The 16,161-nt window shown below is 43.7% G+C and overlaps 1 protein-coding gene across 3 annotated transcripts; it reads left to right on the top strand.

The window, feature by feature from the left end:
• The first annotated feature begins 1,536 nt into the window (after positions 1–1,536).
• Positions 1,537–8,147, top strand: Rab29 (RAB29, member RAS oncogene family). Of its 3 annotated transcripts, none has more exons than XM_013017488.1 (5): positions 1,537–1,758; positions 5,211–5,282; positions 6,268–6,449; positions 7,582–7,703; positions 7,946–8,147. In XM_013017488.1, the coding sequence occupies exons 2-5, from the start codon at positions 5,252–5,254 to the stop codon at positions 8,058–8,060; spliced, it is 450 nt and encodes a 149-aa protein (XP_012872942.1). In that variant the 5' UTR covers positions 1,537–1,758; positions 5,211–5,251; the 3' UTR covers positions 8,061–8,147. The 3 variants fall into 3 exon arrangements, with proteins under 3 accessions (XP_012872942.1, XP_012872941.1, XP_012872943.1); XM_013017487.1 differs by lacking the exon at positions 1,537–1,758 and adding an exon at positions 1,854–2,126; XM_013017489.1 differs by lacking the exon at positions 1,537–1,758 and having other exon boundaries at positions 6,273–6,449.
• Positions 8,148–16,161: the final 8,014 nt, after the last annotated feature.

The following is a 16,161-nucleotide window of genomic DNA, read 5'->3' as shown; positions in this document are numbered from 1 at the left end:
AAGGCAAGCGCTCTACCACTGAGCCACCTTCCCAGCCCCGTATAATTTATTTTCAACATAGTGTTTCAACTGCTGCATTTGTTCACCCTTTGTCCCTCCATTTCTGCGCAGCCGCCCCAAAGACAGATAAATGAACAAACAAGGCAAAAACAACAACAACAACCCTTGTTTTCGTTTCCTGGAGTTCACGTCAATAAATAGTTTATATGATCAGGGGCACATAGGTCTGTGAGATTCTTTTTTTCTTCCAGTCATGGGGCTTGAACTCTGGCCTGGGCAATGTCCCTTAGCTCTTCCACTCAAGGCTAGCATTCTACCACTTGAGCCACAGTGCCACTTCCCGTTTTCTAATGGTTTATTGGAGAGAAGAGTCTCACAGACTTTCCTGCCCAAGCTGGCTTTAAACCTCCATCCTCAGATCCCAGCCTCCTGAGTAGTTAGGATTACAGGTGTGAGCCACCAGTGCCTGGCTGGTCTGTGAGATTCTCCATTAACCACCAAAAGGCTGGAAGTGGAAATGTGGCTCAAATGATAGAACCCTAGTGCCCAGATCCTGAGTTCAAGGCCCAGCACCAGCGTGGAAAAAAAAATCCACTATTTTTGCCTCTTGTATCTAAGTCAAAAATATTTTGAGCTAAATATGTTGTGCACTGAACCATGCATGTTCTTTCCTCACAGAATGTAAACAGTAGTGTCTCTATCCAGAGACTGGGCAAGACCGCAAGTGTCAGGTGCGAGATTGTTTTCTATTCTTGGCAAAAGCAAAGAAAGCTCATTTTGCTTATCACGGAGCTCATGTTCCACTAACTCCTACCTAAAGGACACACAGGTCAAAAAAATTTCGGGCTAGAGAACTAAAATCGTTTTCCAAACTATAGTTTTATGATTTGGGAGCAGTAGTTAAGCTAAAAATGGAGGAGTGCCAGCATACTGTCACGAGCTGTCTCAAATGATATATGATCATTTGCTGTGGTCAGCAAAGGAATTGTGGAAGTGTGAATGAGGAACTGGCTCTTGTTTTTGTCTGTCTTTATTGCTATGACTGAATGTTACAATTTTGGGGATTGATTTTAAAAAAAAATAAGTCTTCTGGATCAAGTGTCTGAATTTGCTATAAAATCATGATCATAAGTCTTTAGACTTCTTTATTTAAAAGAATAAGAAATGGACTTCACTTGGAGCATAAGTCTTAGGCTTTTAGTACGGAAACAATTCTTAAACTTACTGCCATAAAACCTTTAAAGATATAGAAAACTATCTGGGGACAAATGCAGGCAGATGAGATAACACCGAACACATCTCTGAGTGATTTACTAACCTAGAATTGTTTCAACGTAAGATTCTGAACCAGCTGAAGGAGTTAGAAACATTCAAACTTAACGCGTTTTCGCCGAATTGCGAAGACACTACATTTCCCAGAAAGCCTTGGTGGTGGATCTCCAGTATTGCTAGGTCTTTTTGCCGCTATACGTGCTGGGAAATGTAGTTCTTCGAGCAACCAGAACGTGACGCTTTGGGAAGAAAAAAAAAAAGCGAGGAGGGTCGGAGGCTCCCGAGTAGAGCACTCGGCCGGAGGATTAACCCCGCGCCGTCCTCCCTTGTGGGGACAGCCCCCGTGGTCTGTCCCCTGCCGTGGAGTGAGCTTGCCTGGATTCAGGGGCTGGCCGGAACCGCTTTGGAGCGGGGGGGAAAGTCCCGGTGGGTGAAGCCGCGACGCCGGGTCCCGGTTCCCAGCAGCCGGGTGGGGCCGAGGAGAAGGTGCGAATCGCCGGGGGCTCGAACTCTGGCCCTGCGCCCCACCCAGGCTGCGGCCGCGCGGGGAGGAAGCGCGCACCGCGCATCGAGTGAGCGCAAAGTTTCCTTTTCTGCTTTGTGGTCGGAGCTGTGAGCGGGCGGGGGACCACCGGGGTGGGCATGTCTAACGTCGGTTTGCAGAGGGCCGGGTGCTGAAAGGGTTAAAACAGGCGGCTTCCCGCTTCCCGAGGACGCGGCCCCCGCGGCCATGGGCAGCCGCGACCACCTGTTCAAAGTGCTGGTGGTGGGGGACGCGGCGGTGGGCAAGACGTCGCTGGTCCGGCGGTACTCCCAGGACAGCTTCAGCAAACACTACAAGTCCACGGTGGGAGGTGAGGCGCCGCCGGGAGGGGTGGGGGGGTGAGGGGACCCCAGTGCGGCGGGCGGTGGGCCCTGGGGTCCCTCCTGGGGTCGGGAAGTAGGCCAGGTGGCCGGAGTCCTGGAGCGACGAATTGATGGCAGGATGTCGGGTTTGCAACCTCTCTGGGTCTCCCCGGTGAGGTTTTTCCCAGCCCCGGGAAGAGATTAGGCGCAGAAGTGGAGAGGAGAAAAGGGGGGGGGTTGAGAGCGTGCTGGGGCGCCCTGCGGAACCCCCCACCCCCCCGCAGCTGTGGGTTCAGATTTCTCCACTCCGCCCAGACTGTGTGGGACAGGGTAGGGACCTGCTGGGACCCCTGGCCCTGCCTCCAGCTGGAGATGGCCAGCCCCGGGGTGTTCTAGAAAACCCAGGCGGCAGGCTGGAGGATGGGGGGGGGGGGCACACAAACCCCCTAGGTGCCATCGGAGCTCTGTAGCTGTGTGAGTGTTGTTCACTGATATCTAATATCCTAGGCATCTCCCACCCTTTCCCCCTCAAACTGGGGAGGGGAGGAAGGAAGATAACACCAAAAATGAATTCATTTCTTTCCCTGTCTGACCTTTGGACCCAATTGAACGTGTTTTTTTTTTTTTTTGGTGGTTTTGGGTTTCTTTTAATCTTAAGAAATAGAGCTTCTCCCCCACCCCCGCCCCCAGTCCTAGGGCTTGAACTCAAGGCCTGGGCACTGTCCTGGAGCTTCTTTTACTCAAGACTAGTACTCTACCACTTGAGCCACAGGGCCATTTCTGGCTTTTTCTGTTTATGTGGTACTGAAGAATCAAACCTTGGGCTTCAGGCATGCTAGGCAAGCACTCTACCACTGAGCCACAATCCTAGCCCCAGAAATAGAGCTTTTTGCTAATTAGAAAGTAGCTAAAAAGAGTGGGCAATGGAAAGGAGTAATTTATCTCCATTAAAATAAAATGTAAAAACAAGAAAAAAAGCTTTTTTTTATGTCTTCAAATACACTTTTTATAACTAATGTCAGTTTTAGAAACGTGTGCTGATGTTCATTTGACAGGTTTTTTCCAATGAATATTTACTTTGCACTAAAACGTTCTCAGCAGTATTTGGCAAAATTAAGGATTTAATTTCAAACACTGTTTCCTGACCACTGCCCCCTACTCTGAAATAATATGAGAACCCTTATTTCAAGAATATGGGCAAAAATGTGTCCTAAGATTTACCCATTGTCCTAATTTTCCTTTAGTAAAGAATATAATTAACTTTATTTTTCCTGCAGCTTTTTTTTTTTTTTTTTTGGTGCTCACACTGGGGACTTGCACTATTGGTTTTTTTTGTTTGTTTTTTTTACTCAAAGCTACCGATCTACCACTTGAGCCACACCTCCACTGTGCAGCTTTTATTTCTGACACAGATACAAAAGAATACTATTTCTTTTTTTTGTTGTTGTTGGTCGTGGGGCTTGAACTCTGGGCCTGAGCGCTGTCCCTCAGCTCTTCAGCTCAAGGCTAGCACTCTACCACTTGAGTTACAGTGGTTTTCTGGTGGTTTATTGGAGATAAGAGTTTCCCGGACTTTCCTGCCCAGGCTGGCTTTGAACTGCGATCCTCAGATCTCAGCCTCCTGAGTAGCTAGGATTACAGGCGTGAGCCACCAGTACCTGGCTAAGAATACTATTTCTAAACTTCAAATTTTTATTTCTCTTATGAAAAAGCTTTTCCCACTAGGTATCAGTGGCTCACACTTGTAATCCTGGGTTACTGGGGAGGCTGAGACCTAGAGGATCACATTTCAAAACCAGTGCTGGATTAAAAAAAAAGTCCACAAGACTCCATTCTCCACATATATATATATACACACACACACATTTTTTTCATGAAAAAGTAGGGCTGGAGACAGCTCAAGTGGTAGAGTACCAGCGAACCAAGTATGAGGTCTCAGAGAAAGGAAGAAAGAAAGAAAGGAAAAGAAAGAAAGAAAAGCAAGCAAGCTAGCTTTTTTTCGAAGAGCACTTATTCAACCATAATTTATGTACTCCACATATCTACTTGCTGGTAGCTTCCAGCATAGCTCTTAGGCCTCATCCATATAATAGCCTCTTCCTAGGAATCCTTTGAGGTACCTTTCATTTATCCCATTGTTGCCTGAGGTAATTCCTACAGCTTTATGGGGGATGTAGAATTCCCCAGAGTGTTTTTCTCATACTACAATTTGATTAGAAACTAACAGTGAAATTGAATGTGGAAGATACAAAATCCACCACACTTACCTCATTTCCTCCATCTTCCCCATCATCCCGTCCCTAAGAAAAACCCCTACAAGGTTCCAGAAACTTTTTAATCTGAGAACAGAAGTTGTATACATAATTACTGCAACCCTCCAGGCCCCAGCCACGGAGAAAAATCAATGAATTCATTTGACAAGAGAAGAAAATCTTAGAGGACTTTAGAGGACTATGAATTATCTGTCCCACACTTGATTCACAAGTATGAGCTCATCTCAGTTTATTGAGGGTTTAAAAATAAATAACTGAGCCAGGCATCAGTGGCTCACACCTGTAACCCTAGTTACTTAGGAGGCTGAGATCTGAGGATTGAGTTTCAAGCCAGGCAGGGCAGGAAAATCTGTAGACTCTATCTCCAATAAGCTACCAAAAAAGCCAGAAGTGGAGCGGTGGCTCAAGTCGTAGATTACTAGACTTGAGCAAAAGAAGCTCAGGGACAGGGCCCAGGTTCCAGGAATGGCAAAATAAGCCAGTGGTTCAGGAGGCTGTGATCTGAGGATCAAGGTTCAAAGCTAAGCCAGAGCAAGAAAGTCTGTGAGACTCTTAATCTCCAATTAACCATGAGAAAGCTAGAAGTAGAGCTGTGGCTCAAGTAGTAGAACTCCAGCTAAAACAGAAAAAGCTCAAGGACAGTGCTCAGGCCCTGACCTGACTGAGTTCAAGCCCTGGGGCCAAGTAGACAAACAAAAACAATTAAGTGGAATTGAAGTTACATGTCTTTAGGATTGTCATTACATATGTGATCTGAATTTATAATTGTATTCTTTTATAAGTAAATTTCATTGACGTGTAATATACATATATTTTCAGTGGATTTTGCTCTGAAGGTTCTCCAATGGTCTGACTCAGAGATGGTGCGGCTCCAGCTATGGGATATTGCAGGTAAAGTGGGAAGGCCAAATAGAAACAAGGAATACTGATTTTTTTGTTTGTTAGTTTGTCCGTCATGGGACGTGAACTCTGGGCTTAGGCACTGTCTCTGAGCCTTTCAAGCTCAAGGCTGGCGCTCTACCACTTGAACCACAGTGCCACTTCAGGTTTTCTTGTGGTTTTTTGAAGATAAGAGTCTCATGGAGTTTCCTGCCTGGGCTGGCTTTGAACTGCGATCTTCAGATCTCAGCCTCCTGAGTAGCTAGGATTACAGGCGTGAGCAAGTTTTCAGAAATAAATTTGTGCAGCAAAGTCAGACACTAACTACCACCCCCTCCCCACCTTGAAGCTAGAATGATTCAGCTGCTCAGTAGATACGAGTTTTGAGATTATCTTTTTTTATAACTGTTTTGCTCTGAATAGCTAGCTATGGAGTAGTTTCTCTGGGGATGGAAATGCTTGTGAGGTGGGAGATGGTCAGACCCAGACAGTAGATGGATGGCCTGCCCATCCATAGGTGGATGCTCACACAGCAGGGGCAGGTGCTTTTTTGAGATTCTCAGCTGACCTTGGTGAGAAACAAGATTCCTAGAAAATAAAGACAATAATAATAGTGAATCTTCATTGTGTGCTAACTCTTCGTCCCAGTATTTCAAATTTATGACTCAATAACCCTCACACACAAATCTGTCATGAAAGCTTTTATCTTACTTTACAGATGAGAAACCTGAACTACTAATAGTCTGACTTGTTAAAGTCACATGGATAATAAATGACAGAGCAGAGACTTGGACTTGAGCCATCATAGAATCTGCCTTGGAGATAATGGTGCTTAATAATCCTTTATGGGATATGTAGATAGAAAAGCAAGAGGGAAGGATGAGGGGCTCTTTCTACCACCTCTACATAATCCTACAGCAGTGACAACAGACAAGGTGGCAGAGAGCTGCTAAGAGTGGTTTTCAGGATCACCTCAAGAACTCTCTCTTCTCCCTAGGACAGGAGCGCTTCACTTCCATGACACGACTATACTATCGAGATGCCTCTGCCTGTGTTATTATGTTTGATGTCACCAATGCTACTACTTTCAGTAACAGCCAGAGATGGAAACAGGATCTGGACAGCAAGCTTACACTGCCCAATGGAGAACCAGTACCCTGCCTGCTTTTGGCCAATAAGGTATGTGGCCAATCTAAGAAAATGATGCCCGGCCTCTATCTAGTGGCTAGAGAGTAAGGAAATCTCATATGCCATCTGATTCTGAGCCTCTGTTTCCCCTTTTTCAAGTTGGCAGGACCTATTTTAACTCCTTTCAGCACCAGGGAATGAATTCAGAGCCTTATACTGGCTAAACCAGCACTCTTCCATTGAGCTAAATCCCTAACCCCAGTCTAACTCTTTTTTTTTTTTGGTCGGTCATGGGGCTTGAAGTCAGGGCTTGGATTGTTGTCCCTGAGCTCTTTTGCTTAAGGCTAGCTCTCTACCTCTACTACTTTGAGCCATAGTGCCACTTCCAGCATTTTGGTAGTTAATTGGAAACAAGAATCTCACAGAGGGCTAGGAATGTGGCTTAGTGGTAGAGTGCTTGCCTAGCTGCATAAAGCCCTGGGTTTGATTCCTCAGTACCATATAAACAGAAAAGCTGGAAATGGCACTGTGGCTCAAGTGGTAGAGTGCTACTAGCCTTGAGCACAGAGGGGCTCGGGAACAGCGCCCAGGCCCTGAGTTCAAGCCCCAGTCCCAGCAAAAAAAAAAAAAAAATAGAATCTCACAGAGACTTCTCTGCCCGGGCTAGTTTTGAACTGCAATCCTCAGATCTCAGCCTCCTGAGCAGCTAGGATTATAAGTGTCAGCCACTGGTGCCTGGCTTCTATTTCCTTCTAAGAGCTGTTGAGATCATGACTTTTTGTTTTTGGCTGGTCCTAGAGCTTGAACTCAGGGCCTGGGCACTGTCCCTGAGCTTCTTTTTCTCAAGTCTAGTTCTCTACCACTTGAGCCACTGTGCCACTTCTGGCTTTTTTGTGTGTGTGTGGCTAATTGGAGATAAGATCCCAGGGATTTTTCCTGCCCAAGCTGGCTTCAAACTGTGACCCTCAGATCTCAGCCTCCTGAGTAACTAGGATTACAAGTGTGAGCCACTAGTGCCCAGCAAGAAATAATGAGTTTCTTTGGATAGAATATTAACTGCAGATTGTAGATGCTGGTAGTTTTAGCCATTAATACAATAGTGGGTTTCCCCCGTGGATATCTGAGTCATGTTCCTGTTCCTAGGAAGTTGATGGTGTTGCCTTTTATGTTTTCTCCTGGTTAGTGTGATCTGTACCCTTGGGCAGTGAGCAGAGACCAGATTGACCGGTTTAGTAAAGAGAATGGTTTCACAGGTTGGACAGAAACATCAGTGAAGGAGAACAAAAATATTAATGAGGCCATGAGGTGAGTAGCTCATGACATCCTTGAGACAGGCACACAGCTTTACCCACCTCCCACTGTAGCCCCATACACCCTCTTGTCTTTTCCAGCCATTGGAATGTCAGCATCTAAAGGCCAGGTGTCTTTTCTCCCATCATAATTGTCAAACAACCTGTGGCTTTACTGAATGCTGCCTGGCAATAAGACAATGTCTGCCATTTCTCCTCTATCCAGCTTCTCAGATTTCTTATTCATTTTCTTTTTAGAGTCCTCATTGAAAAGATGATGAACAACTCCAGAGAAGATACTGTGTCTTTGTCCACCCAAGGGAGCTACATCAATCTAAAAGCAAAATCCTCCCCCAGTTGGACCTGCTGCTAGTAGCATTTGACTCATTTCCCATCCCTGGTGTACAAGGGTCTTTTCATCATTCCTGTTGGTCAACCACCCAGCATAATTGTGTGTGTGTGTATGCTGATCCTGGGGCTTGAACTCAGGGTCTGGGTGCTGTCCCTCAGTCTCTTTGTACTCAGGGCTAGTGCTCTAAAACTTGAGCCACAGTGCCACTTCTAGCTTTTTCTGAGTAGTTCATTGGAGATAAGAGTCTCATGGACTTTTCTGCCCAGGCTGACTTTGAATCGTGATCCTCAGATCTCAGCTTCTTTCATAGCTAGGATTACAGGCAGGAGCTGTTGGCACCAGCTGCATAAAAATTTTATTGAGAGCGTTTGAACTGTCTCTTGCCAACTGGACAGAAAGGAGGTTTGTTTTAACTTTAGAAAGATCTCTGGAATCCATATGCTCTTCTGGATGTTGGCTCTGACTTGCAGTTGGCCTGTGTGGCCTACTTAGCACCTTCTAAGGAAGAACAATTATCTCAGCCCTCAATCTGTATCTGAAATTTTATGAAAAAGGATTAGAAATCAGCATCTGTATTTTACAATTACAAAACTCAAAGCCATGTATGGTGGCATGCACCTTTAATCCCAGCACTCAAGAAGCTCAGGAAGGAGCATTGAGAGTTCAAGGCCAGCCTAGACTGGCTTTGAATCAAAACCTTTAAGTTCTCAGCTGCCTGGGTAGCTAGGATTACAGGCTTGGCTTGGCTTGTTTTGTTTTTTTGAGATGAGATCTTGCAATGTAATATAGCTCATGCTGGCCTGGAACTGGCAAACCTCTTGCATTAGACTACTGAGTGCTAGAATTACAGATATGTACCACCATACCTGTGCAAAGTTTGGTTATTCTTAAAGCCAAGACAAAAGAAAATTAATTATGACTAGAAATTTTGAAAACACAATGGCTTCTGGTTTACCACCAAAAGCCCAAACCCACAGATGTCCAATCTCCCCTATCTGCATTCCACAATAAAATACTGAAATTCCAATTCTAATCCCAGCTGAGATCTGAGAATCACAGTTCAAAGCTAACCCAGGAAAGAAAAGTATGTGAGATGCTTATATCCAGTTAACAACCAAAAAGCTGGATATGGAGCTGTGGCTCAAAGTTGTAGAGCACTTGCTTGAGCAAGAAAGCTCAGGGACAGCATTTAGGCCCTGAGCTCAATCAAGCCCCAGGACCTGCACAAAAAATAAATAAATTCCAAATCCAACCACAGAGAATCTGAAAGCAATGGTCTATGAGGAATTTGGAGAAATACATCTGATTTTATATACCTCTCACTCTGAAGTTGTATTAATGTTATATACCAAATGGAAAAAAATGCTGAAAAAACAAGAGAATTACAATTTTTTTTCCAGATAGGGTTTCACTAACATAGCTCAGACTGGCATGAAACTCATGATTTTCCTGCTTTGTCCACCTGAGTGCTAAGATTACAGGCATGTATCACTGTACCCAGTTTGGATTGATGTCTTGATACACATGGCTGTAAATAATAGCAATTGGCTTGATGCCCTGAAATAAGTCTGTTTCTTGTAGCTTTGTAAAGAAGAAAAGGAAGAGGTTAATAGAACTTAATGCAGCTAAGCAATTATGAACACTTATGTTCATAATTGCTTAGCTATGGGTGGCTAACACTTAACAGCTACAGGAAGCAAAGATATGTGGGCCTTGGCCTGGGGATGGAGAATAGATAGAAAATCATTAGTCAGTTTAAGTGCTAAATTGGGAAGGGTTCTTAATATGACATCATTTCTAGACAGTTCAATTTGTTTTTTGTTGTTGTTTTTTTTTTTGGGTCCGGTCATGGGGCCTGAACTCTGGGCCTGGGCGCTGTCCCTCGGCTCTTCAGATCAAGGCTAGCGCTCTACCACTTGAGCCACAGCGCCACTTCTGGCTTTTTTCTTTTTGCTTATGTGGTGCTGAGGAATCGAACGCAGGGCCTCAGGCATGCAAGGCAAGGGCTCTACCACTGAGCCAACTTCACAGCCCAACAGTTCAATTTGTTAAATTCTTTCTCAGATGGCAATTTATAACCTACCTAAAGTTATCAGTACTCATACTAAACTCAGAGTCCTGAAGTTCTTGGATAGACCTTAAAGACGTATCCTAAATCAATGGTTCCAAAACTGGCTTGTCAGAAACACTCTGAGTTTGTTAAAGGAACTGAAATAGAACTAATTCTTCTATATACTTCTGTCCATAAAGAAGAGGAAAACAACTAAGATGAGAAAAAAAAAACTGGGTGCTGGTAGCTCATGCCTATAATTTTACTTAAACAAGGAGGCTGAGATCTGAGAATTGTGATTCACAGCCAGCCCTGGGCAGATAAGAGAGACTCTTCTTTTCAAATAACTAGTAACTAGGAATAAGCTGAAAATGGAGATGTTTTTCAAGTGGTAGATCACCAGCTTTGGGGGGGAGAGGAGGAAGAGCTAAGCTAGATCGTAAGGCCCCATAGTAGCATGCACACACACGCGCACTTGCGCACAATCACACACACACACACACACACACACACACACGATGAAGATGATTATATGAAAGAATATGTGATCAGAATGTATTTAAATGTTTTTTTCTTTCATGCATTTGTTTCTAACGCATTTATAAGATTATTTCTTTGTTGCTTTGTATGTCCCTCCCCCACAGTATAACCCCTGCTTTCACTGTAAAAAAAAAAAAAAAAGAATATGTTTTCAGACTAAAAACAGCCAAGTGCTTGTGGTTCACACCTGTAATCCTAGCTAATCAGGAGCCTGAGATCTGAGGACCAAGGTATGAAGCCAGCCTGAGCAGAAAAGTCTGTGTGATTCTTATCTCCAATTAACCAGCAAAAGCCAGAAGTGGAGCTATGGCTCAAGTGGTAGACTACCAGCCTTGAGTGAAAAAGCTAAGGGACAGTGCCCAGACCCTGAGTTCAATGCCCACTACAAGCACACACACAAAAAAACATAATCACTAGGTCCCATCCTTCAGACACTAACTTTTTGGTTCAGAATATGCTTTTTTTTTTTTTTTTTGCCAGTCCTGGGACTTGAACTGAGGGCCTGGGTACTGTCTCTGAGCTTCTTTTACTTAAGACTAGCACTCTACCACTTGGGCCAGAGTGTCACTTCCAGCTTTTTCTGTTTATGTGGTACTGAGGAATCAAACCCAGGACTTCATGTCTTCATGTGTGTTGGCAAGCACTCTACCACTAAAGCCACCTTCCTCCACATTCCTAGCTCAGAATATGTATATCCTTTTTTTTTTTTTTTGTCAGCTGTAGAGCTTGAACTCATGGCTTGGGCACCATCATGAGCCTCTTTGGGCTCAAGGCTAGTGCTCTACCACTTGAGCTATAGCACCACTTCCAATTTTTGAGTGCTTTATTGGAGATAAGAGTTTTCAGACTTTGCTGCCAGGGCCAGCTTCAAACCATGATCCTCAGATCTGAGCCTCCTGAGTAGGATTACAGGTATGAGCCACTGGTACCTGACAATATGTATATTGTTATAGTCCATCCCTATAGATATCTCTATATTTGAGACAAGATGCCCCTCTAGCCACTCAGCTGGTTTTGGCTAAAAAGAAAATCCCTTACAGAAAGCCAGGCATCACTATTTCACACCTGTAATCATAGCTACTAAGAAGGCTGAGACCTGAGGCTTGTAGTTCAAAGCCATCTTGATCAGGAAAGTCTGTGATACTCTTCTCTCCAATTAAATACCAAAAAGCCAGAGCACAAAAGCTCAGGGACAGTGCACAAGCCCCAGATTAAAGCCCCAGGACTGGTTGGTGTGCATGCACATGTGCGTGCGCACGTGCACACAGGCACACACAAATTCTTTATAGAATGTTCTGAGAAACCTAATGAAGAGTTGGAGTCAGAGCTGTGAGACAGTGACTTGCCTAGACGTTGTCCTTTAAACTGAATAGCAAGTGACCAACCAAATAGGCAGGGAAACAGGGATCACAGGACAGGAAATGTCTGCAGTGATGATTAGCTCTAACCAATTAGCTAAAATTACTCTTAAGATGATTTCCCTAATGCACTCTGCCTAGCTACTGCTAAGGTATAATTGGTTTTCCTCTTTTTTTTCCCTGTTGTCTTCAGATTAATTTATTCTTTAGGTGGTCTGCCTTATGTCTTCAAGACATTGCCCAGTATCCCATGAGGCTTTTCTCTTGCCTGGTATTATCCTTTGGTATTTAGTGGCCTGTGTTTGACATGATCTAAGGCTGTGGAAAGAGGATATAAAAAATATTGATGGAATTCTGTAAAACCCAATGACTAAATTATCCAGAAAACAAACCTCAGCGCCCTTTTCCCCTCCATCTATTTTGAATTAGTATGTGTGGGAAGATTTCTACTGTGTGTTAAGTAATTCATCTACTCATAATCAAGTCATCCCCAAAGCTGAAGGATGGGATGGGTCACAAGTCACCGAAAATGTTTTACGCTGGAAAAAACCTCTGCATGTATTGTGTGTGTATGTGTGCACATATGTGTGCTGATACTGAACTCAACCTTATGCTCTTATTTAGCTTTTTCCATTCAAGGCTGGTACTCTACCACTTGAACTATGCCTCTACTTTTGGCTTGTGTGTGTGTGTATGTGTGTGTGCACGTGTGCACATGTGCTTGTGCTGCTAGCAGGGCTTGAATTTGGAGTCTGGGAGCTGTCCCTTAGCTTTCCCAATCAAAGCTGATGTTCTTATCACTTCACCCAAGTCACTACTTCTGGAGTTTTGGTGATTAATTGGAGATAAGAGATTTACAGACTTTGCTGTGTCAGCTGGCTTTCAAACTATGATCTTGAATCTCAGCCTCCGGAGTAGATAGGATTACTAAAGGTGTGAACCACCAGCACTTAACTCACTTCTAGCTTTTTGGTGCTTTGTGATTTGGTGATTTGTCTGCCCAGGATAATTTAAACTGTAATCCTCAGACCTCAGACTCCTGAGTAGCTAGGATTATAGATGAGCCACCAACTTTTTTTTTTTTTTTCCCAGTTGTGGGGCTTGAACTCAGGGCCTGGTCACTGTCCTTGAGCCTCTTTGTGCTCAAGGCTAGTGCTCTACCATTTGAACCACAGTGCCACTTCTGGTTTCTGAGTGGTTAACTGGCGATAGTAGTCTGATGAGGCCGGGCACTGGTGGCTCACGCCTGTAATCCTAACTACTGAGGAAACTGAGATCTAAGCATCTCAGTTCAAAGCCAGCCAGGGCAGGAAAGTGCATGAAACTATCTCCAATAAACCACCAGAAAACTGAAGTGGCGCTGTAGCTCAAGAGGTAGAGTGCTACCCTTGAGCTGAAGAGCTGAAGGCCCCCAGAGTTTAAGCCCCACGACAGACCAAAAAAAAAAACAACACAAAACACTTTTCTTCCTTTGCTGGCTTCGAACTGCAGTCTTCAGATCTACTCCTGAGTAGCTAGGATTACAGGTGTGAGCTACCGGCACCAGCACCAGCTCTGCATGTATTTTTGATTCCATCATAATTACCAGCGATTTAAGACTATATCTCTGACTTTGTTAGAAAAACCCTACTTCCTTTTAGTTTTCAGGTGTAATCTGAACTTTTTCAAGTGTTACCTGGAGAATTTCAGTGTAATATAATGGAATCATTCTATGTTAAGGTTCTTCAGGGAACATAAGCCAATAAGAGAAAGGAAAATATAGAGCGCCATAAATATATAGATATATAACTGTATGTATATGTATTGTAAGGAATTGTCTCACATGAATATAGACACCAGCAAGTCCAAATTCTGCAGAACTAATGTCCCAGTTTGAGTTTGAAATCCAAGAGAATGGAAGTGCCAATATTCTAGCTTGAAGCTTATTAGGCAGGATTCTCTTACTGAAGAGAAACAAGTCTTGTTCTTTCTACTCAGGGGAGAAAGAACTGACTGGATACGGCCCAACCACATTAAAGGGAAATCTGCTTTACAGTCTACCAAGTCAAATATTAATCTTATCCCAAAACATCCTTACAGAAACAGAAAATATCTGGGTACCCTGCAACCTAGTCAAGTTGACAAAGTTAACTATTGCATCCTCTTAGCAGTACTGAGTGATGAGTACTGATTTAATACCTTTTTTTTTGGTGCCAGTGGTTGATTTAAACTCAGGATCTGGATGCTTTCCCTTAGGATTTTTTTTCTATTCTAGGCTGGTACTCTGCCATTTGAGCCACAATTCTACTTCCAGCTTTTTGGTGGTTAATAGGAGGTAAGGGTCTCATGGGCTTTCCTGCATAGGTTGGCTTTGAACCTTTATCCTCCGATCTTAGCCTCCTGAGTAGCTAAGATTATAGGCATAAACCTCTAGGACCAGGCCTAATATCTTTCCTTAACTATCTAATTTGATTCACACTCAAGTTAAAATTTGTTTCATTAAGAACTCATTATATGTTAATGGGGATGAAGTGGAAAAAGCGATAAGAAGGTGGGGATGATAAGATTTATCATGGTGAGTCGAAAGCATTGGATACCAGTATCTAATTTTGTGTAGAGCTCTTCCCTCAGATTTTTAAGTTGTATATGCCTCATATCATATCTGAAATAAGAAAGCAAACAGTCCTTCCTCTTTTATGTTGAAGGGAACAAATGTCTCAAAATTTGACTGACTGAAAGGAAACCATTTGCATTTGTAATAAAGCCAAGACATAACCACACGTCTTTTCATTCCCCGACTCCATTCTGTCAGGTTTCTGGGAAACATTTGGCCTTGAGAACCCATTTTTAGAAAATAAGCCCAGACATTTAGAAAAATAGAACTGAGCCCTTTGGGGTTTTAAACTCTTGATTTGTGTTAGATGACTTTTAAAAACATGTCGAGACATGTGATTAAATTTGGGTCCAAATTGGGTGCTGCCTAAGTAGTATGCAGTGCAGAGGTCTTTAAGATGTTTAGTTGACAAACTGTACTTACCAAGGTAAGTCACCAAGTGCAGTGACGATCACTGAATTTTAAATATCAGTTCTCTTGTTTGCAGATTTGGGAATCAGTAGCAGCCATTCTATTTTCAACTGTTGCCAACAGTAGCTAATGTTAATCCGACTGTTTGCTATGAACTACATATTCTCTTAAGATTTTTTGTTGTTGTTGCTGTTAGTTGTGGGGTCTGAACTCTGGGTCTGGACGCTGTCCCTCAGCTCTTCAGCTAAAGGTGAGCACTCTACTATTTGAGCCACAGTGCCACTTCCAGCTTTTTCTTCTTTTTTTTTTTTTTGGGTCCAGTTGTGGGGCCTGAACTCTGGGCCTGGGCACTGTCCCTCAGCTTTTCAGCTCAAGGCTACCACTCTACCACTTGAGCCACAGGGCCACTTCCGGCTTTTTTTCTTTTTGCTTATGTGGTGCTGAGGAATCGAACCCAGGGCCTCATGCATGCAAGGCAAGCACTCTAACACTAAGCCACCTTCCCAGCCAAGATTGTCCTTAATTTTTATGAGTATATATGTGTGCTGGTACTGACTCATGAGCTCAGGGCCAAAGTACTGTCCCTTAGCTTTTTCTCTCAAGGCTAGCCCGCTCTACCACTTGAGCCACAGCTCCACTTTTGGCTTTTTTGGTGGTTAATTGGAGATAAGGGTCCCACAGACTTTTTTTTTTTCTGGTTGTGGGGCTTTGAACTCTGGGTCAGGGCACTGTTCCTCAGCTCAAGACTAGCACTCTACCTCTTAAGCCACAGCACCACTTCGGTTTTCTGATTGGTTTGTTGGAAATAATATCACAGACTTTCCTGCCCAGGCTGGCTTTGAACCGTAATCCTCAGATCTCAGCCTCCTGAGTAGCTAGGATTACAGGCCTGAGGCACTGGTGCCCAGATTAAGATTATTTTTATCTTTGCAATAACCCTATGATATAATAGATGAAAAAACTGAGGCTTTTCTGAAGGTTAGACAGTTGCATGTATTTAATCAAGGTCAGTTTTCCTTAATTCCAGATCGATTAATTAGATTTTACAATATAGTAAGTCTTTTGTTGTTGCTGTGCTGGGAGTAGGGCTTGGACACAGGCCCATATTTGCTTGCTTTTTTGCTCACAGCTGGTGCACTGCCACTTGAGCCACACCCCAATTCTGGCTTT

Source organism: Dipodomys ordii, unplaced genomic scaffold (assembly GCF_000151885.1).
Source record: "Dipodomys ordii isolate 6190 unplaced genomic scaffold, Dord_2.0 Scaffold35, whole genome shotgun sequence".
Lineage (NCBI taxonomy): Eukaryota > Metazoa > Chordata > Mammalia > Rodentia > Heteromyidae > Dipodomys > Dipodomys ordii.
Note: the sequence above shows the minus strand (reverse complement) of the source record. Positions and strands in the feature narration are given on the sequence as shown.

Bases quoted from the DNA above. Each gene is read 5' to 3' on its own strand.
- Rab29 (XM_013017487.1), top strand. From the start codon at position 2,003: ATGGGCAGCCGCGACCACCTGTTCAAAGTGCTGGTGGTGGGGGACGCG. The intron at 2,127-5,210 runs GTGAGGCGCCGC...ATATATTTTCAG, and splicing joins CTACAAGTCCACGGTGGGAG to TGGATTTTGCTCTGAAGGTT. The intron at 5,283-6,267 runs GTAAAGTGGGAA...TCTTCTCCCTAG, and splicing joins CCAGCTATGGGATATTGCAG to GACAGGAGCGCTTCACTTCC.